This window comes from Colletotrichum lupini, chromosome 2, assembly GCF_023278565.1.
Source record: "Colletotrichum lupini chromosome 2, complete sequence".
Classification (NCBI taxonomy): domain Eukaryota; kingdom Fungi; phylum Ascomycota; class Sordariomycetes; order Glomerellales; family Glomerellaceae; genus Colletotrichum; species Colletotrichum lupini.
This window is the reverse complement of record NC_064675.1, coordinates 3,380,810-3,406,004: the sequence shown is the minus strand read 5'-3', so window position 1 is coordinate 3,406,004 and position 25,195 is coordinate 3,380,810. Positions and strand designations below refer to the sequence as shown.

At 56.1% G+C, this 25,195-nt stretch overlaps 8 protein-coding genes across 8 annotated transcripts; 5 read left to right on the top strand and 3 right to left on the bottom strand.

Annotated features, from left to right (window-relative positions):
- Positions 1–166: 166 nt before the first annotated feature.
- CLUP02_03328 (uncharacterized protein) lies at positions 167–577 on the top strand (the record flags this gene model as incomplete). Its single annotated transcript, XM_049282351.1, has 1 exon — positions 167–577. One exon carries the CDS (start codon positions 167–169, stop codon positions 575–577), a length of 411 nt encoding a protein of 136 aa, XP_049139494.1.
- A 3,417-nt stretch (positions 578–3,994) lies between these two features.
- Positions 3,995–4,105, top strand: CLUP02_03327 (uncharacterized protein; the record flags this gene model as incomplete). The annotated part of the gene is made up of 1 exon (XM_049282350.1): positions 3,995–4,105. The coding sequence occupies one exon, from the start codon at positions 3,995–3,997 to the stop codon at positions 4,103–4,105; it is 111 nt and encodes a 36-aa protein (XP_049139493.1).
- A 399-nt stretch (positions 4,106–4,504) lies between these two features.
- On the top strand, positions 4,505–7,874 carry CLUP02_03326 (fungal specific transcription factor domain-containing protein; the record flags this gene model as incomplete). The annotated part of the gene is made up of 2 exons (XM_049282349.1): positions 4,505–5,676; positions 5,735–7,874. 2 exons carry the CDS (start codon positions 4,505–4,507, stop codon positions 7,872–7,874), a joined length of 3,312 nt encoding a protein of 1,103 aa, XP_049139492.1.
- A 504-nt stretch (positions 7,875–8,378) lies between these two features.
- CLUP02_03325 (KRI1-like family protein) lies at positions 8,379–10,590 on the bottom strand (the record flags this gene model as incomplete). The annotated part of the gene is made up of 2 exons (XM_049282348.1): positions 8,379–10,342; positions 10,419–10,590. The coding sequence occupies 2 exons, from the start codon at positions 10,588–10,590 to the stop codon at positions 8,379–8,381; spliced, it is 2,136 nt and encodes a 711-aa protein (XP_049139491.1).
- A 58-nt stretch (positions 10,591–10,648) lies between these two features.
- CLUP02_03324 (pre-mRNA-splicing factor 38B) lies at positions 10,649–16,126 on the top strand (the record flags this gene model as incomplete). Its single annotated transcript, XM_049282347.1, has 13 exons — positions 10,649–10,710; positions 10,776–11,064; positions 11,189–11,266; positions 11,324–11,387; positions 11,480–12,040; positions 12,213–12,351; positions 12,411–12,536; positions 12,597–12,660; positions 12,725–12,870; positions 12,933–13,285; positions 13,310–13,692; positions 13,726–14,047; positions 14,100–16,126. The coding sequence occupies 13 exons, from the start codon at positions 10,649–10,651 to the stop codon at positions 16,124–16,126; spliced, it is 4,614 nt and encodes a 1,537-aa protein (XP_049139490.1).
- A 625-nt stretch (positions 16,127–16,751) lies between these two features.
- Positions 16,752–19,970, bottom strand: CLUP02_03323 (Cwf15/Cwc15 cell cycle control protein; the record flags this gene model as incomplete). The annotated part of the gene is made up of 9 exons (XM_049282346.1): positions 16,752–17,747; positions 17,836–17,905; positions 18,121–18,195; positions 18,528–18,735; positions 18,807–18,860; positions 18,924–18,996; positions 19,103–19,147; positions 19,241–19,876; positions 19,938–19,970. 9 exons carry the CDS (start codon positions 19,968–19,970, stop codon positions 16,752–16,754), a joined length of 2,190 nt encoding a protein of 729 aa, XP_049139489.1.
- A 307-nt stretch (positions 19,971–20,277) lies between these two features.
- On the top strand, positions 20,278–21,236 carry CLUP02_03322 (3' exoribonuclease family protein; the record flags this gene model as incomplete). Its single annotated transcript, XM_049282345.1, has 2 exons — positions 20,278–20,441; positions 20,504–21,236. 2 exons carry the CDS (start codon positions 20,278–20,280, stop codon positions 21,234–21,236), a joined length of 897 nt encoding a protein of 298 aa, XP_049139488.1.
- A 227-nt stretch (positions 21,237–21,463) lies between these two features.
- Positions 21,464–24,175, bottom strand: CLUP02_03321 (NUDIX domain-containing protein; the record flags this gene model as incomplete). Its single annotated transcript, XM_049282344.1, has 6 exons — positions 21,464–22,056; positions 22,129–22,410; positions 22,483–22,518; positions 22,715–22,809; positions 22,892–23,576; positions 23,641–24,175. The coding sequence occupies 6 exons, from the start codon at positions 24,173–24,175 to the stop codon at positions 21,464–21,466; spliced, it is 2,226 nt and encodes a 741-aa protein (XP_049139487.1).
- Positions 24,176–25,195: the final 1,020 nt, after the last annotated feature.

Genomic DNA, 25,195 nt, shown 5'->3' with positions numbered 1-25,195 from the left:
CAATCTCAGCAATGCTGGATTCGAATCCACACGTCCCCAAGAAGAATCAAGCAATCATGTACGGGGTTTCTCAGATGCTACGCTTCGAGGTCGCAATGTGCCTCAATGTGCTAGGTAGTCCCCACGATCCAACTTCGGCCAAACCAAACAACCAGCTCAAGATGATATGCCTGCCCGCCTACCGACGCCTATCCGTACGCCCCATTCCGTTGGCGCCGCTGAAACCCGAGCTAGTGGCTCTTTAGAGGCTTCGTACTTTTCCCCCCTTCGCCAGGTATTGTCAGAGTTCGATTCAAGTCTTGTCCAAACAAGAAGTGCTGGCTACAGGGGTCGCAATCGGGGCGCCATCCCGTACAGATCCGGTCGTCGTCGACGAGAATCCACCACACTTGACTGTGAATCTGCAGCAGGCGAGGCACCAGGGCTGCAGGGTGGTCTGGGCCAGCCGGAACAAACACGGATCAAGGCCAAACCGATGCAGGCTTGCAGTGCTGGCTCCTGGTCCGTCTCCGGGGTCCCTTGGCCGCTGCCGCCCTGCTGTGGCCGTTCCTGGTGGAACCCACGGCCGACCAGGTAGGCCATGGCAGGTTGACGGCGGCCTTCTTTGGCACTTTGCTGAGATGCAACACAAGCAACGGTGTACGCAGTACTCGGTAGACACTGACGTGATGAGGATGAGATTCCACCACATATCTGAGGCGCCAAACACGGTAGCACCGTAGTAGGGTTACAGGGGATCAGCCGCAGGCGGCCAACCACCTTTCATGATGCCTCTTGGAATGCCTCTCTGCGGCGGACACACATGGCCGCAAGATCACCTGCTATTGCCTCGTAGGATGGGATGGTGTTTGCGATATCGTCGATGCACCATTCATAGAACGGCGAGTGCCTATCCCGTTTCTTCGCCAAACGTTGGTGTTCTTTCTAGCTCGCTGCTGGAATGCGGCTGTAGTACTCATACCGAACCGATGGCCAAGAATATGTCTGGATAGACCACGGCATGCCACCAAATGCAACGGCGGACCTCTGGGTTCTATGTACACACGTTTGGCACCCGGAACGCTTATTCCCCGCCCGCGCCTCAACAACATATGCCACACCACGGAGAAGCGCACAGTCGAACTCGGTCTCTCTGGCTTTAATTCGAAACCCATGTCTTTACAGACTCGACAGAAATTGGTCAATGTCAACGGCTCACCAGAATATCATGGCATCCTCGTACAAAAGTATTTTAGTCTGGGCACGGCGCATAGGTACCCACTCGCACCGGGAGAGTCTCGGAAGTTGCCTCTGGTTGCGGATCACACTGGGCTTCCGGCTCTCCCACTTGATCCCCCCGATTCATCCCTGATTAGGCGCATGCCCCATGGCCACCACCCCTTCGACTTCTTGGTCCACATTCTGGCGTGGATGCCCAGTGCCCCCCGGCTCCCACCCACTTTGTGATGGTGAAGGCATCCACATCTGTTCGCACTGCCATCGTGGGTCTTGGGCTGGGATGGCACTGGAGAACCTTTCATCTGCAGCGGTCACCACCAAAGACCAAGGGCAGCCCTAGCTAGCTATCTAGAGTGCTAGACCAGAGTCGGCGAGAACCCAACCATCGAAGACGGGTCGTAGAGACGCGAGGATCAATTTGGGTCTGTTCATGGCCGAAGAGGGCGAGTGGAGGATTAACTGCTGACCGAACGCGGTCCGACAAGTGTGCTTACGAGGATCGCAAACAGCTCAATGATATCAACTGTCTCTTGCCGTGGACGTTGAGTCAAATGGACTCCGATCGATGCGTTCGTTGGCTACAGTGAATCGTGGTATCGATCATACAACCAGACATGATTGTCGTTGGGCCGCTGAATGTAACGTCCAGGCCGACTTCAGGGACTTGACGGTGGAAGTCTATTTCTCAGGTATCACCATAGTGGTGGGCGTGTTTTTACTATGGAAGAGACAAGCTGGGTTGTGCCTTTCTTTTTTTTGTTGCCGCGCGCCCTTCATATCTGGCAAAAAAAAAAAGTCCGACCTCGATATGGAACCTCGGTCTATCTCCCACTTTTGTCCTGTTCACCCTCCCGGAGCTTCCAAACCCTCCTCTTTCCATACAGGCATATGAAGATATGAGACACCTGAGTCGGGTTGCAGGGACTGGGCTTGTTGAAGCTGGCAGTGTAGGTGTTGTGTGGTTTGTAAGTGAAGCTCAGTTCTGGCTGTATGATGTTTGTACCATCTTAGATACGTTGTATTTCGATGGAGTTGGCTCCGACTTTGTGTTTATGTCTGTTTATGCAGCCTCTCTATCCGAACCTCGAACGATTTTTATAAAGCCCCACGCCCACTCTCAACTGGGTTGGGACGAGTACTGATACCTCGTCTACTCTGTACGGCGTGACGGATATCTCCTGCGCGCTTGGAAAAGCTTGGCAGATCTTGAAGGCATCGCCCGCACATCTTTGCACACGTCACACTTTTTGCAGTTTATTGTTCTCGGTTATGCTAGCTCGCCTTTGCGACTTGATCCAAACCAACACTTTGTCGCCGAGTCTCAGTGTGAAAGGGCGGAACAAACCTTCCCACGGTCAAAGCCACAGCCACCGCAAGCCTCTAGTGCTGGTACATGGCAAAGTATCCGTCCTCTCCACTCTGCAATTCCACAGCAACAACACCTGGGCAGCCCGAGAAGCCACAAGAGGAGTTACCAGAGAGAGGTTGAGTTCGTGCAGATACATGGTCTGCGGCTGGATTACCTTATTGTGTACATAAGGTTTCTGGGCATCTGGTCCCTCATCTGGAAATCACGAGACGAGGCAAGAGAGCCCACAATCAAACCTGGAGAGAGAGAGACACACACACAGCCCCACCGTGGAGGACGACGGGGATCTCTATTCTTTCCTTGGGCCGTGCCTGAGAGCGAGACCCCATTGTTGGAACAGTCAGCACCGCTGTGAGCATTCTGTCAGCATCAACAAGCAGCAGGCCCAAGAGACATCCCCTGACCAGATTCCAGAAGGAGCAACAACAGCAGAACCTTATTTGCCAGCGAATTGGACAGACGGGGAAAGCCTCGGTTGAACACGCCACCAAAGTACTATCGCATGCGAAATACCTAGGTTAGAAGAGGGTAGGAGAGAGAGAAAGTCCAGAGGTGAGTGAGTGCGGCACTTGCCGAGCCTACAGAGAGCACCTTGGCTGCATTGAGTGTGCACTTCGCAAAAATCAAATACCTACATACCTACCTTATGGATAGATACTAAAGAAAGCGCAGGCGTAGACGCAGAAGCAGAAGCGGACGCAGAAGCAGACGCAGACGACAGACGCACATCTCAAGTGACCTCGACGACCGCCACAGCGTCACCCGCCTAACTCCCCCCGGCCGTGTTCCAGCGAAGCATCCACGCACCCACGGCACCCCACAATTTGACCGCCGAAAACGCTTCCGATCCCCCATTGCTTGAGCCCCCCCCCCCCCTGCAAGTTGAGGTGCGGTGCAGCGGTGCTGAGAAGTTCAAGAAGAAGTGTGGGAAAAAAAAAAGGTCTCCAACTCTTCTCCCACCTGCACGCCGTGTACCTACGCCCCCCGCGCCTGGCAGTGGACTACGCAGTATACGCCTGCAACCTGCAACTCCACAGCTGCGCCCACTTGGATTGGTGCATCCGCGGCCCTTCCAAGCAATCACAGGTCGCCGATTACCACACCCCCCCTTTACATCCTTCCATTCTCTGTGCGACGCCCCCCCTCCCCCTCCCCGCCCGGCCGTCCCTCCCCAACCCCAGTTTTTGCTGCACGAACAAGCCGGCGACATTCCCCATCACCCATCTTTCTCCTCTCTGAGCAGTGAGCATCATAAATCTGCTCCGCTGGTTTGGTTTGGTTTTTTTTGCCCTTGACCACCTAGGTAGACCTGGACCTTGACCTAGACCTAGACCCAGTCTTGCGCCCCTCTGTGTCTCTGGTAGGAGGATTTTTTGTTTTATTTTTTTATTCTCTATTTGCTGCTCGATGAGTGGCCGAGTCAGAGTTCCTCTTCTCCGACAAATCTCGACCGGACGCCTCTTCTCCTCTCCGCCCCCCGCCCACCCTTCCAGCCTTCCAGTCCCGGTTCTTTCTTAACTTTGTGCTACTGTCGCCAGCTTTGTGGAACATTCCCCTTCTTATCCTCTCGAGAACACTAGACGGCACGACAACATCTTCATCACCGACAGCCAAGACGTGCGCACGCGACCTGATTGATTATTACTCGGCCTCGACATCAATACCAGCCATCACCACAGAGTCTTTCCGCCGCCTGGTGCCTCTTCCTTGCGACCGCTGTGACCCTCTTCCCCCACTGCTCCAACTCACACTTACACCGGTGACCGCGGTCCAAAGGCATAAACAGGGACAGGGACGAACGCCGTCCTCAGCGCCGGCGTTGTGCGGGGAGCCAGCTTGCCAGCTCGCTCGGCACCGTCTTCTTCCACTGTCGCCTCTCCGTTGATCATCCCCTTGATTCGTGCATGACAAAGGGCAATGTCATCTAGCCTGCAGCAGCTCCAAAGCCAACAACTCAGAGCTGTCAGTCTCGAATATTCGCAGCAGCACCCTCATGCCCACGCTCTCGACTCGCCCGGCGCTCATTCTCATATAACCACTTCCTCAGCCTCCCACCAACCCTTCTCCTCTGGAACCCCAAATGACGGTATGCGGTCCAACAGCGCGAACCACAGCGTCGTCGATGCCTCCCATTTTGCCGACGACTTTTCTTTCCCACCGAACCCGCTGGACGACCAAAGCGCAATGATGTTCCTCGGCGAACCAGATCACGCTGCCGACATGTTCCCGACCTCGCATCGCCCCTCCGTCTCCTCCATCGGTGGCCGCCAAAACTCAATAACAGTCATGCCTGTCGGTTTTGCGCAGGCCATGAACCAGCGCCGCCATAGCATCATTACCTCGGAAGATGGCAGCCAGGACAGCGGCCACGCCGAGCACAATCCACTCGAGGATGCCGGTGCCGATGAGTTTGGCCTACCTACGCAAATCGCCGGCAACGGGTCCGACCTGGGCGGCAAATCCAAGGACGACAAGACAGACCAGACGCCCGCATGGAGCGAGTTGAAGACCAAGGCCGGCAAAGAACGAAAGCGACTTCCTCTAGCGTGCATCGCATGCCGACGTAAAAAGATTCGATGCTCGGGAGAAAAGCCGGCGTGCAAGCATTGCCTTCGATCACGGATTCCCTGTGTGTACAAGGTGACAACCAGGAAAGCCGCGCCCAGGACCGACTACATGGCCATGTTGGACAAGCGACTGAAGCGCATGGAGGAGCGCATCATCAAAATTGTGCCGAAAAACGAACAAGACTCCAATGCGGCCTCGCTGACCCGAGCCGTGGTTAAACCGGCAATTCCGGGATCACTCCCCGCAGCTAAAGCCAACTCTAAGAAGCGAGTTGCCGACGAAGCATTTGGTCAGGATCTCGACCACTGGGCAAAAGCGCCGGCCAAGACAAGAATTGAAACGCCAAACAAGAACTTGTCGTTGCAAGCGCAGGAAGCGGAGGAGAACAAGCTCTTCCTGGAGGGGCTCGATGCACTTCCGTCCAAGGAAATCCAGGAACATTTAGCCGAGGTATTTTTCGAGAACATTTACGGCCAAGCATACCACCTGCTCCACAAGCCCAGCTACATGAGAAAACTCAGGTATGTCTTCTCTCGTGAGAATGTACTCATGATTCAACTGCTGACTTTGGACACGCAGAGCTGGCACGCTTCCGCCAGTACTCGTACTGTCCGTTTGCGCGATAGCCGCCCGCTTTTCCAGCCACCCGAAACTCAACAACTCATCACCAAACTTTCTCCGTGGCGAGGAGTGGGCGTCGCATGCCCGGGACATCTGCACCAGGCGATATGAGTGGCCCAACATCACGATCCTGACGTGTCTACTTATCCTCGGCCTTCACGAGTTTGGGACGTGCCATGGCGGTAGGAGCTGGGCTTTAGGAGGCCAAGCAATCCGCATGGCCTTTGCTCTACAACTTCACAAAGACTTGGACCACGATCCCCTGAATCGCAGCGGAGCATCGCAGCTGAGTTTCATCGACCGCGAGATCCGGCGCCGGACAATGTGGGCATGCTTTCTCATGGACCGGTTCAACTCCTCCGGTACCGAACGACCTACCTTTGTGAGGGAAGAGACGATTGAAATTCCGCTACCGATCAAAGAAAAATACTTCCAGCTCGATATGCCAGCCCCGACGGAAACCCTCAAGGGCAAGGTCCCTCATCCCGTGTCTGCTGAGGATGGTCAAATGGCCGATGCGAAAGAGAACATGGGCGTTGCCGCTCACATGATCAAGACCATCTCTCTCTGGGGTAGAGTCATCAACTATCTGAACCAAGGAGGAAAGGAGCTCGACCCCCATCCCATCTGGAGCCCCGAATCCGAGTACACCAAGTTGTTGCAGCAGTCCGAAGACCTGCTCGACAACCTCCCAGAATTTCTTCGTTACTCACCCGAGAACGTCGCGCTCCACGATACGGAAAAGATGGCGAACCAATTCTTGTTCCTCCACATCGCGATGCAGCAAAACGTTCTCTTCCTCAACCGAGTTGCCGTTTCAACGCCAAACAGCCCCGCTGCTCAAGGCGTTCCTCGGGAGTTTGTCGCCAAGGCAGGCGACAAGACGTTTGCAGCCGCCAACAGGATTTCCGAGGTTCTCAAAGACGCCGAGTCTCACATGGTGACTGCCCCCTTTGTCGGCTATTGCGCCTTTTCGTCTGGGACGATCCACATACTCGGCATCTTCTCTGGCAATCCTGCTGTCGAGGCAGCGTCGAAACGAAACCTGGCGACCAATGTCAAGTTTCTTTCAAAGATGAAGAGGTATTGGGGCATGTTCCACTACATGTCTGAGAACCTCCGTGAGCAATACAGGACATACGCCGATGCCGCCAGACAGGGCAATTCGGCAAAGGAGACGTCAACGGCTTCCCCCATCTTCCAGTACGGCGACTGGTTCGACCGATATCCCCACGGCGTTTCACAATCCGACTTTTCCGACCCAGCATCTACGAAGAAGAAGGAGAAGGGCGACGACGCCGTGTTGGAGCAGAAGCCAGAATTACACACCGTGGAGGAATACTTTACGAGTTTGTCGCCACCTCGCAGCACAGAAGGCAATTCGTCAAGGCCAAACCCGCTCAAGCGCAAGTCTTTCGTCGGGAAGAAACTCGGCACTCCGGGCATGCGAGCAGATGGAAGCCAACTGGAACCACTCTCCACCGAGAACGTTGCTGCCACGGCGCAAGAGCAACTGAGTGCCCGCATGCGACAACAGAGAGGCATGCAGCAAGGCTCGCTCGGCGGCCAGACAAGCGGACCGACCAGCTTCAATCCCCTGACCGTGCCGCATTCGCAAGGCTCCAACTACCACGCCCTATCTCCCATCAGTCCCATCGCCGTCAGCCAGTACGGGCACCACCACCCGGGCACACCGTCATTCTTCTCTCCCGACTTGCTCAACATGTCGATGAATCAACAGAACGGCATCTTGCAGCCCCTGGACCGGCAGCTCGTGTTTGGCGGGTACTCCATGGAACAGGGCAACATGAGCCACTTTGACGGCATCGACTGGGACGGCATGCCGAGTAGCGCCCACAGCGCACCGAGAGCGCACAGAGACGGGGCCCGCTCGCGTCCCTCGCGCGGCGGTCCCAATGGCATGGGCGGGCCCGGCCACGGACACGGGGAGGGTATGGGGTTCGGAGGCCAGGAGGCGTCGACGGCGTGGTTCATGCCGTTCAACATGGAGCCGCCGGAGATCGGGCAGGACATGGGTATGAATATTGACGGGTTCGGCAACATGTTTGGCAGCGGGTTGCATCACGGAGCGCGATGAGCTTTGTTGTAGAAGGTGTCTTGTCAACCCTCTGAAGCATTGTATTAACTTTGCATTGTACATCTTGTCTCGGAGAATCGTCTTCTCCATTTTCTTTTTCCAAATTTATGACGTATATGAAGGGAAAAAAAAGACGGATGGGCATGGCATGGCACGGGAACATGGACGGGGAGAAGGGGGGGGGGGGGGGGGGGGGGGAGGAGACAAAATCTCATGCGGTCTTGGCTAGCGATTGATTCTTGCACATTTTCTTCTTGTGAGATACCACCACCGAAACTCTTGATGCAAAAATATCAAGGAAAATATCTGCAAACTATAATGTCCCCCCTCAACTAGATAACTTTTGGTGTGAAACTTACAACCGGGAGATCCAAATCTGTACATGGTATCGTTGTGGTCTAAATGAACTACTACTACTACTTTTCTCTTTTCTGTACCCGAACGAATCCTTTCTATGCAAACAACGACATGAAACAACACCACAAGTTTCTTCCTCTCCTCTACTCACTCCGCGGCAACACTCTCGTCAGCCTTCTTCTTCCCCCTAGACCTCTTCCGCTTCTTCCCGCCGTCAAGCGCGGCACCGCCATCCTCGACGTCCTCGTCTCCCTCCCCACCGCCCTCGCGCTTCTCCTGCGCGGCGCGCTTCGCACCCCTCTTGCGCCCCTTCTTCTCCTTGACCTCCGCGTCCTCCAGCCCGAACGTCGGCCCCGTCCTCTCGTACTCCTCCCCGAAGTGCTCCCGCCGCCACTGCCTGAGCCTCGCCTTCTTGCCCAGCCGCTTCTTGTCCTTGCGCTTCTTGTCCTGGTCGCGGAAGGTGGCGAGCTTCTTGAGGCCGGCGAAGCTGTTGAGCGCCGCGTCCGAGGGCGCGAGGAGGATGTCGCGGGCCGTCATGCCGAAGGCCTGCGGGGAGGTCTCGCGGTAGCGGAAGGCGGGGACCTCGTTGGCGGCCGCGGCTTCGGTGGCGGACTTGTGGGAGGAGGATGCGCCTGGGACGTCCACGTCGAGGTCCATTTTGGCGTCGACGAGGGCTTCGAGCTTGGCGCGCTGGAGCTTTGCTGCCTTCTTGGCCGAGAGGCGGTCTTTTTTGACGTCTTTTGTGGTTTTGCGCTTTTTGGAGGGGCGGGAGTCCGAGTCTGAGGCTGCGTCGTCGTCTGAGGCTGCTGCTGCTGCTCCTTCGTCGTCGGAGAGCGTGATTTGCGGGTTTTCCGCGTCGTCCTTGAAGTCGGGGATGATGTCGTTGATGTCGATGTCGTCGTCCCACTTGGGCTTCCTGGGCTTGCTCTTCTTCTTCTTCGTCTTGCCGTCTTCCGCCGCGTCCTCGTCGTCGTCCGACTCGGCGCCGCCCTCGACCTCGGCGTAGTACGCCTCGCCGAACCGGCGCTTCATCTCGCCCTCCCACCGGTCGTCGTCCCACGCGTCGTTCAGGAAGCGCAGCCACTCGTCGTCCTTGAGCTCCTCGCCCCGCAGCCCGGCGGCGTGCTTGATCTTCTTGAGCTTCTCCTCGGCCTCCTCGAGCTTGAGCCTGCGCAGCCTGGCCTTTTCTTCTCTGCGCTCCGCCTTCTCGGCCTCCTTCCTCTCGCGCTCGGCGTCGCGCTGCTTGCGGCGCGACGTGGCGGCCTCTTTGCGGACGGAGCGGGCGCTGACAATCTCGCGCGAGTACGTCTTGAGCGCGGCGTTCGATTTGGCCGGGTCCTCGAAGCGGAGGTTGTAGGCCTCCTCGAACTTGTCGTAGAGCTCGCCCTCGTCGCCCTCGCCCTCGTCCGAGTCGAAGGCCTTCCAGTTGTGTTCGCCGCCCTCGGTCCAGGCGCGGGCCGCCATGAAGTTTGACAGGAAGAGCTCCGGGTCGCGGTCGGCGTTTTTGATGTCGTCTTCGGTGATTTGCTTCTTGGTCTTCTTGTTCACCTGCGCCGCGCGGGCCGGGTGCACGCCGTCGACGGCGGGGCCGTCTGCCACCTTGGCGACCTTTTGTCCCGGTTTCCGCTTGACAAAGTCCTCGCCCTCGTCGTCGTCTTCGGGCCCGCCGTCGGCCGCCTTGTTGATCTCCGAGATGATGGACTTCTTGAGGGCGTCCTGCTCCTGGTTGTACGTCTGCGGCGGGGCGGGTGCGTCGTCGTCCTCGTCGTCCGAGGCGCCGACGCCGCCTGCGAGGATCTTTTCGCGGTGGTAGTCCTTGAGGAACATGGGCTTCTCCTTCTTCGTCTTGGAGAGCGTGGCCTCGCCGGCGGCACCGGCGGCACCGGCGGCGCCGGCGGCAGCCTCTGGGAAGAAGGAAAAGTTCTTGTCGAGGACGCGGGGGTCCTTGTTCTTGATCGCGCTGAGGGTGGCGGAGATCTGGGCGTCCAGGTCCTCCGTCGCGAGGAAGCCTTCTTCGTCTTCGGTCTCGTCTGAGGAGGACGAGTCGCCGTCAGAGTCGGAGTCGTCGCCGGCCTGCTTGCCTTTGCCGGGCTTCTTGAACTTTTCCTCGACTGTGTGATAGCCGCTATTGTTAGAATGCTGCTCCTCATGATATCCCAGAAACAGAAACAATTGGGTTGAACATACGTCTGTGCATCTCCTCGCGCTTTTTGTTGTGCTCGAAGCGCTTGGCGTACTCCTCGTTGACCTTCAGCGTCGGCGCCGCGATGTCTGCCCCTCCATCTTCGCTGTCCGAGTCGCTGTCGTCCAACAGGTTGACCTTCTTAGGAGCCTTGTCCTTCTTGGTTTCCGGTGCCATCTTGACAAAGTTGCTTCCCCTGAAGTAGAAAGTCTATGTGCAAAACACTTCGTCGCAAATGAGTAGGAAGCGAAATCCTGCAAGCCGCGGGATGGGACCCTCCAATCGAAGATCTCAAAGGTGGTCAAGCAACTTTTTTTTTTTTCTGCCGCTTAGCCCAGCAAGCTGCTGCAGGCTGTTTGAAGGACCCCTGCACAGGGTGGGAATCTTGGCGGGGCCTGCCCATGGATGCGGACACCGGCGTATCGATTCTCCGCCGCCCCTCTAACTCAGGTTACCTTACTGCCAGGCGTGCCAGGTGAAGCTGAAGGTGCGAGGGAGAGAGCATTGGCCAGCGGTGCCGGGGGGCGCTTCGTCATTGTTGCGCCTCACCACACCCGTCGTTTCAGTGACCAAGCTGCTGTCCTACCTACCGCTACGAAAACCATCCAACCACCCCCACACCCATCGCGAAGGCAGCAACTTACAACTTTCGTGCGTCCCTGATTCCATCCGAACCGAAACTTGGCATCATTTCCCCACGGTTCGAATCGCAAGAACACCTTAAAAGAAAAAACGTACCCGGCTGTCGTTATCGACCTGAACTACCGAGAACAAGATGGACGGATCCGGCGGTGCCCCGAAGCCGAGCAGCAGCGTCAAGCTGGTCCTGCTCGGTGAAGCTGCCGTAGGAAAGGTGCGGCCACCACCATCCGAACCCAACATCAGAGCTCCTTACTAAACAGTATCGCAGTCGTCGCTTGTCTTGCGCTTCGTCAACAACGATTTCCAGGAAAATAAGGAGCCCACCATCGGAGGTACGAACCGCTGCCGTTGCCATCGCAGACAAGACCAGTCTGTTTGAGAGCGAAAAAGAGCTAACCTGTCCACTCCTCTCGCCCCCTTGCAGCCGCCTTCTTAACACAAAAGTGCAACCTTCCGACCCGGACAATCAAGTTCGAGATCTGGGATACCGCCGGCCAGGAGCGCTTCGCCTCGCTGGCGCCCATGTACTATCGCAACGCCCAGGCCGCCCTCGTCGTCTACGACCTCACGAAGCCCACCTCACTCGTCAAGGCCAAGCACTGGGTGGCGGAACTTCAACGACAGGCCTCTCCGGGCATCGTCATCGCCCTCGTCGGCAACAAGCTCGATCTGACAAACGACGCCGAGACCGGATCCGCCGGCGACAACGAGGAGGCCGACGGAGAGGACTCTGGCGACGCTAGGAAGGTTTCGATGGAGGAGGCCAAGACGTATGCCGAGGAGGAGAGCCTGCTCTTCTTCGAGACCAGTGCCAAGACGGGCCACAACGTCACCGAGGTCTTCACGGCCATCGCCAACGCCATCCCCGAGACGTCGTTGAAGAGCGCGCGGGGTCCGGGCGCATCGCACGCCGTGAGCCGCGGCGCAGAGGACCAGCAACGGGTCAACCTCACGGGCTCGAGGGATGCGGCGGCGAAGGAGGGATGTGCCTGTTAAAGTTGTAGAATGGGGAAATCGCGTGTTTGTGTAACATCTCGAGAAAGGATGATTATCGTTTTTTTGCAAAGGAGGGATTCCTTTTTTTGGGCCGTTTTCCCAACCTCCCCCTTCATCATTTTGGAGTCGATCAGTTTTTATGCGCTGCATTTCTGCTATAGGGTTTCATTTATGGGAGCGTCCATCCGGCAGTAAATGGGAAGTTCGTCATGAGTCGAAAATCAGACACAGTCGCTTTGCACCACTTCACACGCCGACTCCTCCGTCGTGGTGTACAATGGTTCTACTTGTGCTGGCAAAGTTCGCAGAAGAAGACATTGGGAAGGGTCGCGGATCGGTTGGGAGCTGATGCTTCGTAGTGCACTATGTAGACGGAATTTCATACGTTCAAGAAGATTTACGACACCCTCTAGACGCTTTGGATGCTCCGAGGCGTTGATGATAATGACTAGGGATTTGCATCACCCCATGCTGCCATTCCTAGAGTGCCGGATGCATAGGTGCAATTGGCCAGTGGGCGAGTAATGCACCGACCGATCAGGCAGTGGGCAGACCAACGCTGCACAGCAGACCTGGTGGCTGGATCAAGCAGACAAGGTACGGACCAAGGTGCTGTAAAACACTGTAAAACCAGCAGGCCGGGGAAGGTGAATGAGCGCACCTGGTTGGTCAGTCACCGCCCACGCGTCCCACTCTTTTTCTGGCCCTTCCCGCGCCTCGTCCACCTCAAACTGCTCCGTCACTTCAGAATCTTTTTCACGACCACCTGCTTCTTTGCGCAAACAAGCTCAACAACAAGCAACCGTCCGTCATGACAGCGTCTCGCGCGACACGCTGAAACCGTCTCCATTCCTTCTTTCTTCATCCTAATACCAGGTCAGCGGTGACGCGGCCATCTTTTATTGTTGTACTTTCCCAGACCCCTCCTTCGCCCATGTATCTCTCTTCTTGATATTCCTTTTCCTCCACAACGACGACAGCATGGCTGTCCACCTCACCCCGGCCCAGGTCGAGCTCATCAAGCAAGTCTCCCGCTCCCTTTTCTCGACTGCCATTCGTCTCAATCGCAATGCTAACCTTGTCTCTCTAGCTCACTTGCGCCCGACGACATTCCGATTAAGCTGCGATGCGCCAGCTGTAGCAAGCCCGCTGTCAACGCTTTCCGCCTTCCCTGCTGCGAGCAAGCCATCTGTGAGACTTGTCAGTCATATGGCTCTCACCTTCGCCCCCATGTGTAGCTTCTGACCAATCTTTCCAGGCCAAAGTTCTCTCCCATCATCCTGCCCCGTTTGCGAGCATTCACCCGTGTCCGCCGACGACTGCACGCCGCTCAAGTCGCTCCGAACCACGATCAAGGTTTTTATCCGAACCCAAGAGAAGAAGCGCGACGAAGCCCGATCGAAGAGTGCAAAGGACTCGGCGCCCCCTACTCCAATCGATGCGAAGCCGAGTGCGCAGATCGCTGGCCCCGATGAGACCCCAGTCGCCGATACACCTTCACAACCTGCTGCGATCCCCGACGAACGCGAGGAGAGCGCCGTTGCCCAACCTGCGCCAATCGGAGATGCCAGCACGGCCGATGTTGCGGATGCAGACGCCAACGCGGCACAAGACCAAAACGTTGGTTTCGATGACGACCCTGTCCGTATGATGTTTTGCTAACCAGCCGGTCAGGATGCGCCTAACCATGACGAAGAGCCCACCATCTCTAAGGGAGAAGACGACGATGACGAGACGGTCATCATCACGGGCGATGAGACCGCGGCCGATGGCAGCAAATTAGCGAGACCTCAGGAGGAAGAGGGTGCTGCGGATAACGACGGCGCAGAGGGCGACGACGCGAATGCGAGCGGCAACGCCAATTTCAACGGAATGAACGGAGGCAACTTTCAGAATATGAACTTCACTGGGAACGGTGACTTCAATCAAATGCAGATGATGATGGCCATGCAGAACGGCATGGGCTCCAACTCGTTTGGCAACTTTCCAATGATGGGTAAGCCATCCCTCCACTTTCCCACGTCACTGGCTGAGGCTAACCACACCAGGTATGCCAGGAATGGGTATGGACCCAATGGCGATGCAGAACATGTACATGAACGGCGGCTATGGTGCTCAAGGCATGGGCATGGGAGGCTTCAACGGTGGTTTCGGCTCAGGCTCCAATAACTGGAACGGGCAACAGTCATGGAATTTCGGCCAAGATAATTTCAATTCTGCTAATGCTGCTGGCATGGGATCTGGTGACTATGGCAACTATAACTCAGGATTCCAGTCAGGGTACAATCAAGGTAATTATGGTCACCAATTCAATGATTACCGCCGCAACAATTACGGCAACCGTGGACGAGGAAGGGGACACGGCTTTTACAACGGTGGCTATGGTCGAGGCGGATACCAACAGTATGGCGGCTATGGTGACCAGAGCCACGCGCAACAACAGTATGGAAACAACATGTACGGCCAGGGGTCCGAGGATGGAACCCGCGCCGCAGGAAATGTTGACGAGTTTGGCCGCGAGCGCCCAAATGACCAAGACGCGACTTCCAATGCAGGAGGCGGCGACAACGCAGAGAACGGTGGCGGGTCCAGACCCGCGGATGAAGGCGGCGACGAGCAGGGCCAGGCGGATCAGGAGAACGCTATGAATACAGACATGGCACAGGCATCAGGTGACTACTCTGCGTACAACGGGAACGGCATGCCGGGAGGTTATGGTCCTCAAGGATTCGCGCCTGCAGCTCCTGATGTTCCTATAAATGCTCCGACAGGTCCCAAGGCTATGCGTCAGGGCTTGCCGAATACAAGTTTACACACCTTGCGAGCGCGAGGATACGTTGTCCCTGATGAGAGAGGCCGACAGTCGTCGGTGGACGCACTCGCAATTCAGAGTCCCGTCGTGGACCAACAGCAGCAACAGCAGCAGCAGCGATCCAGAAGTAACTCGTCGACGCGCACCAAGGATAAGGACAGGAGCCGTCGCCGAGATGCGAGCCGTGATCGTGAGAGAGAACCTGACGTCAGGTCGGAGAGAGACCACGGCGTAAGAGAACGAGACTACTCACGCTCACCTTCACGCAGCAGAGACCAGAGTCGCGAGCGCAAGAGCGAGCGCGGCGGCGGCGGCGGCGACCGAGATCGGGATCGTGACCGCGGCGACCGCCACCGGCGCCGGCGCAGGCGTTCGGAATCGAGATCTGTCGTTGACGATCGAGACGATGAGTATCGTCGCAGGAAGCATAAGAGCAGAAAGCACACCTCATACAACGATGAAGACGACGTCAAGTCCCGTTCCAGAGACGATGGGCACGAAGAGAGGTCCAGGTCGGCCTCGCCCAGCGACTCGAAGCGGTCTAGCCATAGGAGCCGCAGGGACCGCGACGAGAAGCGCCGCGATCGGGAGAAGGACAACAAGCACCGGGACGACGACTACGATGACTACCACAGAAAGTCCAGCCACCGCTCGCACAGAGAGAGGGAACGCGACCGAGACCGGGGAGATCGGGACAGGGATCGGGAACGGGAGCGCGATCGCGACTACGACCGTGATCGGGACCGCAAGGACCGCGACCGCGAGAAGGATCGGAAGCGCGACAAACACAGGGACCGGGAGCACCGTCACCGCAGCAGCCGGAAGCAATCAGCGGAGCCGCCCACGCCTGTCGACAGGGACTTCAATCCGCCCACCGGCCCTCGTAGCGGTGGTCCCGGTCTCGAGATCAAGGGTGTGGGCTCAAAGTCTGGCAGGTCGTCCGACAGACAGGACGGCGGACGCCGAGACTCCCAAGCCTCGGTCAACAGCAAGTCCGCGCCCAGCGTCCCCACAAAAGATGCTCACGCCCTGGAGCGCGAGGCACGGAATCGCGAGCGTCTGCTGAAGGAGACGCAGCGCATGGCTGGTCTTGCGGGCCTGGCGGGCGCGAAACGCAGCAGAGATGAGAGTAGCGGAGGAGGAGGTGACGACGGCAAGCGAAGCCGGCGGAAGGGGCGTCGTAGCGAGGCTATTAACATCGACGAGGAGGAGGAGCGGATGCGTCGCATGGAAGCTGAGCGCGAGGGCAGTCGTTGGGGCTAGAAGCCCGGCGGTCGGCCTCGTGCTGGTGGTGCTGCCGGTTCGCGTGCGACGGAGGAGACGATTGGCAGGCTTGGTCGTCACAATGTTCGACCTACCAGGTCTCGGAGGGCGGATAATCGCGCCGATCACTACTGAGCAAGGAGAGGAAGTTACTCCGGCTCAACGGTTTGAAGGGAAGACTCCAGTATCGCGAGTCGGGGTTCGCTCTGCTGACTATTATCCCGGATCACTTGGCCCTTCTTGGCGAATTCCTTTTCCGTCGCGAGGAAAGACTCACTCCGAAGAAATGGAGGAGCAAAAGAGCAAAAGGGAAGAAGGGGTGATGGCGAGTTGTGGGACCACACAAAAGGTAGACTTATTACGCTTCAGTAGCCGGCATGGGCTGTTATAGAGTCTCAACACAACCCTTTGACATGGTGAATCCTCTCTTCAGTAACTGTGGTGAAGTTCTCGTGAAATGTGTTGCAAGTGAAACGGGTGCTCATTGAAGCTACCTATTGAGGAGCCACCGGAATAGCGGAATCGGCTCAAGAAACCCCTTCCCTACTTCAATTCCCACGATGCTCTCCAACGCCTGTTACCGGTAGAATGTATATTCTGTAAAGTGCATGTGATCGCTGTTGTATTACAACTCCTGCTTGGGCTTGGGCTCCCTGAAGCGATATGGTCGCCGAGGATTTTCGAGAGCCCCCAAGGCCTCTGCTTGGCAATCTCTATTGAACTCGAAATTGATCAGGCGAAACTGAACAGTCACCGCATTTTGAGGGTCATCAATCGAATAGAGAGTTTGAATCTGTCGTTTCATGGCAAACCAAAGGTCTCCGTCGGATACGTGTGCAAACTCTGGGGTGTGGCGAGCCTCTGCCCAGCCCGGCAGAGGGTTGGATCCTGCTTCACTCATTTCGTCCCATGCCTGTTCAACCAACAGCTCTCCGTCTTCTGCAAGCCAGGCGCGAGTGGTCGCAATCGTGAGTGATCTGAAGCCGTGTCTAAACTCGGCGGGTATTGTCAGTGCCGCGAGGGCTGCGCGAAGCTCAGCTCTGTGCCTCACAGGCGTGCGAAGGTCGCCGTATGGGCCCAACCTCTCTAGGCGCCCAGTGACGGCTCCTCCGAGGTGGTAGGGCTTGAAGAGGTATGCCCAGCTGCCGGTCCGGGTCTCTGGACGACAGAGCCCTTGGATGTAAATGAGAAAGTCCGTGTGGTCATGAATGTTTATAAACCGCGTTGCAAGTCGTCCATCAGCCGACTGGTATGGCCTCTCTGGGTACTCGAACTCGGGATACTGAATGCTCGGACAATCCAGTATTGGGCTGATTTGCATTTTCGGACTGCGTTCGTGATCGGCAGATGAGCCATCAGAGAGTCCTGGACAGCTGTTGAGGCTCCAGTCTGATGAATCGTCATCTGACATGGGGAAATCAAGCTCTCCTTCGATATCACTCAGCGCGTCGTCATTGTTGTTAGACACATAGGGGTCTCCGAGTTCTGGACGCCGGCCAGAGTAGAAGAAGTAGATTGGTCGTCGTGCGCGTGCGAGATCGGTATCACTTGGTCCTTCCCTCGGCGGCCGGGGCATAGGCCTCAGAGATCTGAGGTACTCCGCTGCGTGGGCGTCGCGGGGCTGCGGGCAGTCAACACATTCAATTTCTCGGTGTTCCAAACATCGGATGATGAATCGAGTACCATCGCGTGGACGTCTCATCGTGTACACTTCCTAGTTCTCGACTGGGGTCCATCGGGTGTCCGAAGCTCGCGTGGACGCGGAATAGCCGGCAGGGACTGGCATGATGTATGTTTGTGATGGCTTTCAATAATGTATTTGCTGGTTAACTCGAAAGAGGCATCGATGAGTTGGGTTATTAGGGCAGTTGTCAAGAGAACCACTAACGGGGATGATGTTGGGAGATGAACAGAGATGGCATTTCTATTACAGAACTTGCCGGTCAAATATTCAATCGGCCTGTGATCTTGGAAATTCCACGGGCAGTGCCTACCTCGTGTAAGTCTCAGGGACGGCCATTACATACTCGCGATCCTTCCCAATATGAGACCATCGCAGTTTTACACAGCTGGTGCGGCAGGTACGGGAGGTCAAGCACTTGTTAAGTTAGACTTGGGAAGTCCCATGCCAGCTCACCTATCATTGTTTCCATCCTTCAAATCTACAAACTACCCTATCATACGGAAAGGCCCATCACACGTCTAGCGTCTAGCTCGAGCCTTCAAATCCTCCGATATGACTATTGCGAGGGCGAGCTTGCCTACAGTTCCAAGCACAACATGACGATGGCGTTGACTCTCATCCTCACCAAAAAATGATTGAATAGGCTTCTCTGTACACGGAAACCGAAGCCGAGAACCGCTTTTATATACGTTGGGTCTAGTAGTCTTCCCGGATGACCCTTCGCCGCCGGAGCCAAGACCATGGGTACCGGACGGAGTCTCACAAATATCCGTCCGGGCTCGATCCGCTTGTGCGGCCCGCTCAGGGGCAAGATGCCGGCGATTCCAATTGGCGCTGAACGTAATTCGCAAGTGAGAAACATCAAACTTTAGAAAGAATCCAATGTAGTTGAGCTTGGAATCGGGCACATGATCGCGGGATATACCTCAAGTGTGCTGTGAACCAAAAGTTGCAAAATCTGTAGTGTGCCTAGGCATGGGTGTCAAGACAGATAACCAATAATGGTGACCTCTGAAGTGAGAATGTCGACGTTGTATCCGGTGGTCGATCCTATGTGACATACATGACGAGGCGACACGGAATATCTTGGCTGGACGCTTATGAATGAGCAACCTCTGTTGCGTCCAGTCCATACTGGGGCCAAGGATGGACTCAATGGGCCTCGCCAGGCAACTCGAGCACCGTCCTGTTCATTGCCTTCGTAGCGTCTCGTAACCAATTCCATCGATTAAAAGGGTAGAAGAAAAAGAGTCGCATTTGCCACTATAATCGGCGGTGGGTATCTATCTAACATACTTGCTCATAAACCGCTTGTGGAAGTCGGAGCGCAGGAGATCCTATACGCAAGTCAGCAATCCCATCATCACACCAATTGCGCTCACCCATTATAGATGTGCTTGGACCAAGAGCGGAGGGGGGTTAATACTCACGTTGACAAACTCCTTGCCCTTGCCCTTCTCCTCCGTTCCCCTCGCCTGGTTCTTGAAAACGACATCGTCGTCCCACCGCCTCTTCATGTTGAAATCAGGCTTATTCAACAGTGGGTTACCCAGCGCAATGTCCCTCTCCCGCGCCTCCTCCTCGACCTTGGCCCTCTCCCTCTCTTCTTTCTCCCTCTTCTCCGCCCTCTCGCGTCGAATCTTCTCCATCTCGCGCTGCAGCTCCGCCTCCTCGTCGTCGCTGTCCTCGTCACTATCGTCGTCGTCGTCATCGTCCTCTTCGTCCCCTTCCTCGTCTGAAGATGCGTCAACGTCCCGCGACTCTTCTAATATCCTCCTCCGCTTCGCTTCAAAGTCCTCTTCTGCGTCTGCTTGCGACCCGGCCTCGAGGGCACGCTTCACGCTGCCCGAGGGCGCGTCGGCATCGTCGTCTGCGGACGGGGGAGGCGCGCCGCCGTTCTTTTTGGCAAAGTGGGCGGCCTCGGCGGCGAGGAGCTCGGCTCTGAGGTCGCTGGATTCTTCATCCGCGTTGCCGCCCTGGCCTGCTTGGCGGAACTTGAGTTGGGTGTGCGCTGGGAGGAGGCGTTGGTGGTAGGCCGGGCCGCGGAGAGCTTCTTTGCCTCTGGCCTAGTATGAATTGTTAGTAAGGATAATGATGGTAGTGGGAAAAGCATAATGAAGAAGGTACCGGATCGAAGGTGGGACGATGGGCGGTGGTCATCTTGGCAGGTTGCGACGGGTTGTGAGAATTGAAGATTGGTGGATGTTGAAGGAGGCTGAAGGTGTTAACCTGCAGATTGACAATCGACGTTTGGTCCCCCCAGCAAATGCATGCGACGGCGCGCAGCTGGCTGAGTGGGTCCCGCTGCAGGGGAGGCGACACTTTAAGGCCTCGACCGCCCGGCAGAATTTTTGCAAGCGCCCCACCAATGCGATTGACCTCACTGAACACCTGCAGGTCACTATTGAGTCGATAAGATTCTCAGTCTTGAAATTGCTCTCACATTTTACCAATTTCAACCACCAAGATGCCCAGGGAAGCCGAGCCGTCAGCGAATGAAAAGGCGTTTGTCACACAAGCTCTTAAGGAGAACTTGAGACTTGATGGCCGGGAATTCGACCAATATCGAAAAGTCCAGCTCACTTTTGGCGATGAGTATGGAGTGGCCAACGTCGAACTCGGCAAGACGAGGTCAGTCAACTTATATTATTCTTACACTCGCCAGATTCAGCCTTTGCTAACATCCATCACAGAGTCCTCGTCAAAGTCTCCGCCGAAGTGACAGTGCCCTATTCAGACCGCCCCTTTGAGGGCGTCTTTCAAATCACCACCGAGCTCAGCCCCATGGCCTCCCCGGCCTTCGAGGTTAACCGGCCAACCGAGGCCGAGGTACTCCTCTCCCGCCTCCTCGAGAAGACGGTCCGCCGCTCGGGCGCCCTCGACACGGAGTCCCTCTGCCTCGTCGCGGGCAAAAAGGTATGGTCCGTCCGCGCCGACGTCCACGTCCTCTCCCACGACGGCAACCTCACCGACGCGGCCTGTCTCGCCGTCGTCGCCGCCCTGCGCCACTTCCGCAAGCCCGACACCTCCAACGAGGGCGAGAGCCTCACCATCTTCACGCCCGCCGAGCGCGAACCAGTGCCCCTGAGCTGGCTGCACAGCCCCTTTTGCGTGACGTTCAGCTTCTACGGCGACGAGGGGGAAATTACGCTCGTCGACGCAAACTGGCTCGAGGAGCAGCTGCGGACGAGCAGCGTGACGGTCAGCCTGAACAAGCACGGCGAGATTAGCCAGATTTCCAAGCTGGGAGGCACCCCGGTCGAGGCGGTGACGCTGCTGCACTGCGGTAACGTGGCGCTGCAAAAGGCAAAGGAGTTCTCGACGATAGTGGACGAGAGGTTGGCGGACGATGCGAAGCGGAGGGACAAGGGTGGTCTCATATCAGAGCTACTCTCGGCGGAGAATGACAGAGTGGTGGACGCATAGAACACGGCCAGTCAAGCAGAGGAAGATTAACCAAAAAAATGTAAAATGATACCCAGCCAAATACGCTCTCAAAAACCCATGCTCTGCAACAAGGAGCGAAGTGACCAATGTGGCTTCACCCGTTCGTCCCTTGACTTTGAGCCCCCAACTCCATCTACGCCCAGTCTATAAAGAAGTTACCCGTGTACTATCATGCCTCGTAAATGAAGACAAGCCAGCGACGACGTCTACCGCATCACCGGCGGCCTCGACTCCTTATTCCACTTCACCCTTGACCGCACCCACTCCACCGCCTCCTTGACGCCCGTGCCCGTCAGCGCACTAACAGGCAACACCCTCGAGTCGCGGATACTGCTCGCCTTCTCGCCCTCAAAGACCTTCTTCACAAGCCCCTCCTTGATCCTCACGACCTCGACGCAATCCTCGCGGTCCTGCTTGTTGGCCAGCACCAGGACGGGCACGCCCTCGGTCTCGGAGTGCTGCAGCACGTCCTCGAGCACGAGGCGGCACTCGTCGAGCCGCCCGGAACCGTTATCGTGCTCGAGGTTGCCGTCGCCAATGTCGGTCGAGTCGATGATGAAGACGATGGCGTGCGCCGAGGCGTAGTAGCTCTGCCACAGGCGGCGCAGCGAGTGCTGCCCGCCGACGTCCCAGATCTTGAGGTACATGTCCGGCAGGGATATCGTCGAGACGTTTTGGCCCACCGTCGGCACCGTCTTGAGTTTCGGGTCCGGGTGCGACTCGAGGAAGAAGTGCTTGACTTGCTCGTGGAAGGTTGTCTTGCCGGCATTGTCGAGGCCGAGGAGGATGACGGAGTACTCTGTAGAAGGGGGAAGAGATTAGCTATGGAGGCTGGCCGTGGACAGTGGGTTGCGGTTCATTGTGCGCGAACCTTCTTTGCTAGTAGCTAGGAGGTATAACCCCTTGGCTAGGTGATACATGGCAGGCAAATGACCGACTGGCGAGCGGCACCTGGTTTGCGACGATTTGGACAAGCGAGGTTTTGGGATTTCGTTTGGAGCTCGGGACAGGTGGAGGGTTTCGATGGCGGCGCAATTGGCGGGATGTGGATGGAGGAAGTGGATGGAGCTTGTCCACGCGAGCTGTAGCTCAAACTTGCGTTGGAGCTTGTGCTGGCCTGTACTCCAGCCTGTGGGCGCTGACACGCTGTCCGCTGCGTGTGTGGTGGGGGGTCATACAGGGGTTTCAGGGACCTCGAGCTAGTGGCTCCTCAGCCCTACGGCACCGGGCAGGCCCGGCTCCCTTTCTACTGCCTCCTCCACTGTTACCAAGTTCAGTATGGTTGAGGACCTTGATGTCTTACGACGCTTGCTTAAGGCAGATACTCAGATACCTCTCATTCTCCAAGTCTTGAAAGTAAGGAATTTCTGATGACAGCAACCCTCCTCTCGACACTCTTCAGCATTTACCTATCTTAAGATCTATCGCATATCTGTTGAACTCACTTACTCACTCACTCGACCCCAGAGTGCTGCTGACGCTCAGCTCATAATCAACTCTCTCGACTTGGAAATCCCAGAAGGCCAGAAGGGACGCAAACATGGGGACAAGTCTATTCATTCATGTCTATCATGAAATCTAAACACATTCGCGAACCCAACACCTGGGGGCAGCTCCATCATCACCCACCTCACATCTTTGGCGCGGCAGTCGCATAACCCTCAACAACAGCAGTCATCAACCGGTTAGCAATAGCCGCCGGAGGAGGCAATCTCAGCCCGCCCTCCTTGTACCCCTCCGGCGCAGGCTCACCGAGCCCGCTAACCCCAAACTTGAGCGCGTCCCGCACCGTCTCGAGCGGGAACCACTGCGCGTCCTCCAGCTCGGGGTCGTTGCCGAGATCGATCGTCTCCCCGTCGGGCAGCGCCTGCGCGATGGCCCCAATCATCAAGCTCGCCGGGTACGGCCACGGCTGGCTCGAATGAATCACCACCCGGCCCACGCGCACGCCGGCCTCCTCGAGTACCTCGCGTCGGACAGACTCCTCAATGGACTCGCCCGGCTCGATGAAGCCGGCCAGCGTGCTGTACCAGTTGGGCGGATAGCGCTTGTTTCGGCCCAGGAGCACCTTGGTGCCGTCCGAGGACACGACGGCGGCGATCATGGTCGGGTCCGTACGCGGGAAGCTGATGTTGGAGACGCCCTTGCGGGTGGCGCACTCGGCCCGCTCGCGGGGCGTGTCGGAGCCGGCGAGGTCGGTTGTGGGACACAGGCGCTTGTAGCCCGTGTTGCCCGACAGGGACGGCTGTCCGCACCCGGCGCAGAACTTGTTGCGTGTGTTCCAGTCTGCGATGGAACGGGCCTGGGCGTAGATGCCAGCTGGCAATCATTCATGAGCTACTGATGTATGAACAGATTCTTATAGGAGAGTAAGATTCCTTACCGTGATCCGGCTCAAGCGTCATCGGCCTCATTCCCTCGAGGAACTTATACCCCTTGCTCGACTGAGCCTCGATAAGCTGGTTGGCGGCATCGGCGTAGGAGCCCTTGGGCGTCACATCCACAGCGAACCACGGTCGTCCCTTGAGCCCCTTGTACTCAAACGGCACCTTTGCGCTCTCCTCGAGACCCAGGAAAATGATGAGCGGCTTCGTGACCGTCGAGTCAAAGTTCTTGATCAGATCCTCCTCGGACGGCCCGAACGGGTCCTCGGTGGTGAGGGGCTTGACGTCATCGTACGAGACAAACTGCACTCTCGTCGGGGCGCTGGTGAGGGGGCTGAGGTCCTTGAGGAGCATGAATTTGGTGTCCTTTGACTGGAAGGCGGACCGGATAAAGGTGTGGTCGGTACGCAGCCAGCCGACGCGGTTGAGGACGCTGCCGGCGAAGTAGTTGACGGTCTCCCGCCCGAACTTGCGGGACAGCATAGAGTCCGGGTCGTCGACTGGTGCGGGGAGGTTCCAAGTTTGAGAACCCATGCCGAGGTTTCCTGAGGTTCTGGCTCAAGCGGGCGGTGAAGCTATCGCGGGGTCCTTGGGTGTTACGTGGGGGTTTCGGGGTGATGGGCGCCGATGTAGGATGTGTATGACGTATACTGCGTACCAAAACCAAACAAGGCAGTGAGTGCAAGTTTCTACAACAGGTTGGTGAAAAGGTATTTGAGGCTTCTAAAAGTGTGAGATATCTGAAAGACGTGCGGCAGTGACGGCGGCGGCAACGGACTGGCCCGGCTGATTAATCAGATTGACGAGGGACGGCAAAGAAAGATGGGGGACACCAGAGACGCAATGCGATGGATCTTTGGAGCTTGTCGCGGTGAATCACGACTCGCCGCTGAGTACGGCAGACTGCAAGAGGCACTCCGCCAAAACCGTTCTTTCTAATAGACCTACGGCTACCGTAAATTTTAGGCATCAATAGTGCGACTTTTTCGTACGTATAAATGAATATTATAATAAATCCCGTATATTATTATAAGGAATTGCTTATAACCGTAGGTAGTAGTAGTTACGTAAGGGCAGTTATGCTACTTAATAAAAGTATAGTAGTTAGGGGGTATATCCTCCTTATTAATTTCTATTACTAATTAATTTCCCTTTCTTCTTAACTAACTTAATATTCCTTAAATAAGGTAAGTAATCTACTTACGCCCCTATAGTTACTTATTAGCGATTATATTTCGCTTTATTATACTTTATACCCTTTTTTATTTTACTTTTATTACTATTACCTAATTATATACGTAATTATAAGTGCAATATTCGCGATTTGCTAATTAGAAATATTAATTAGGTATAATTGGGCAATTTTATACGCAATTACTAGTGTAATTTTTATTAATTAGTAATTATACTTCTTTTTAGGCTAATATATACGTAATTATAAGTATAATTACGTATATATACCTATTTATAATTTAATTCTTTTTATTTACTTTTTTCTTTAGTATTAACTATTTACGTATATATATTAATAATTTCGTATAGGATACTCCCTTT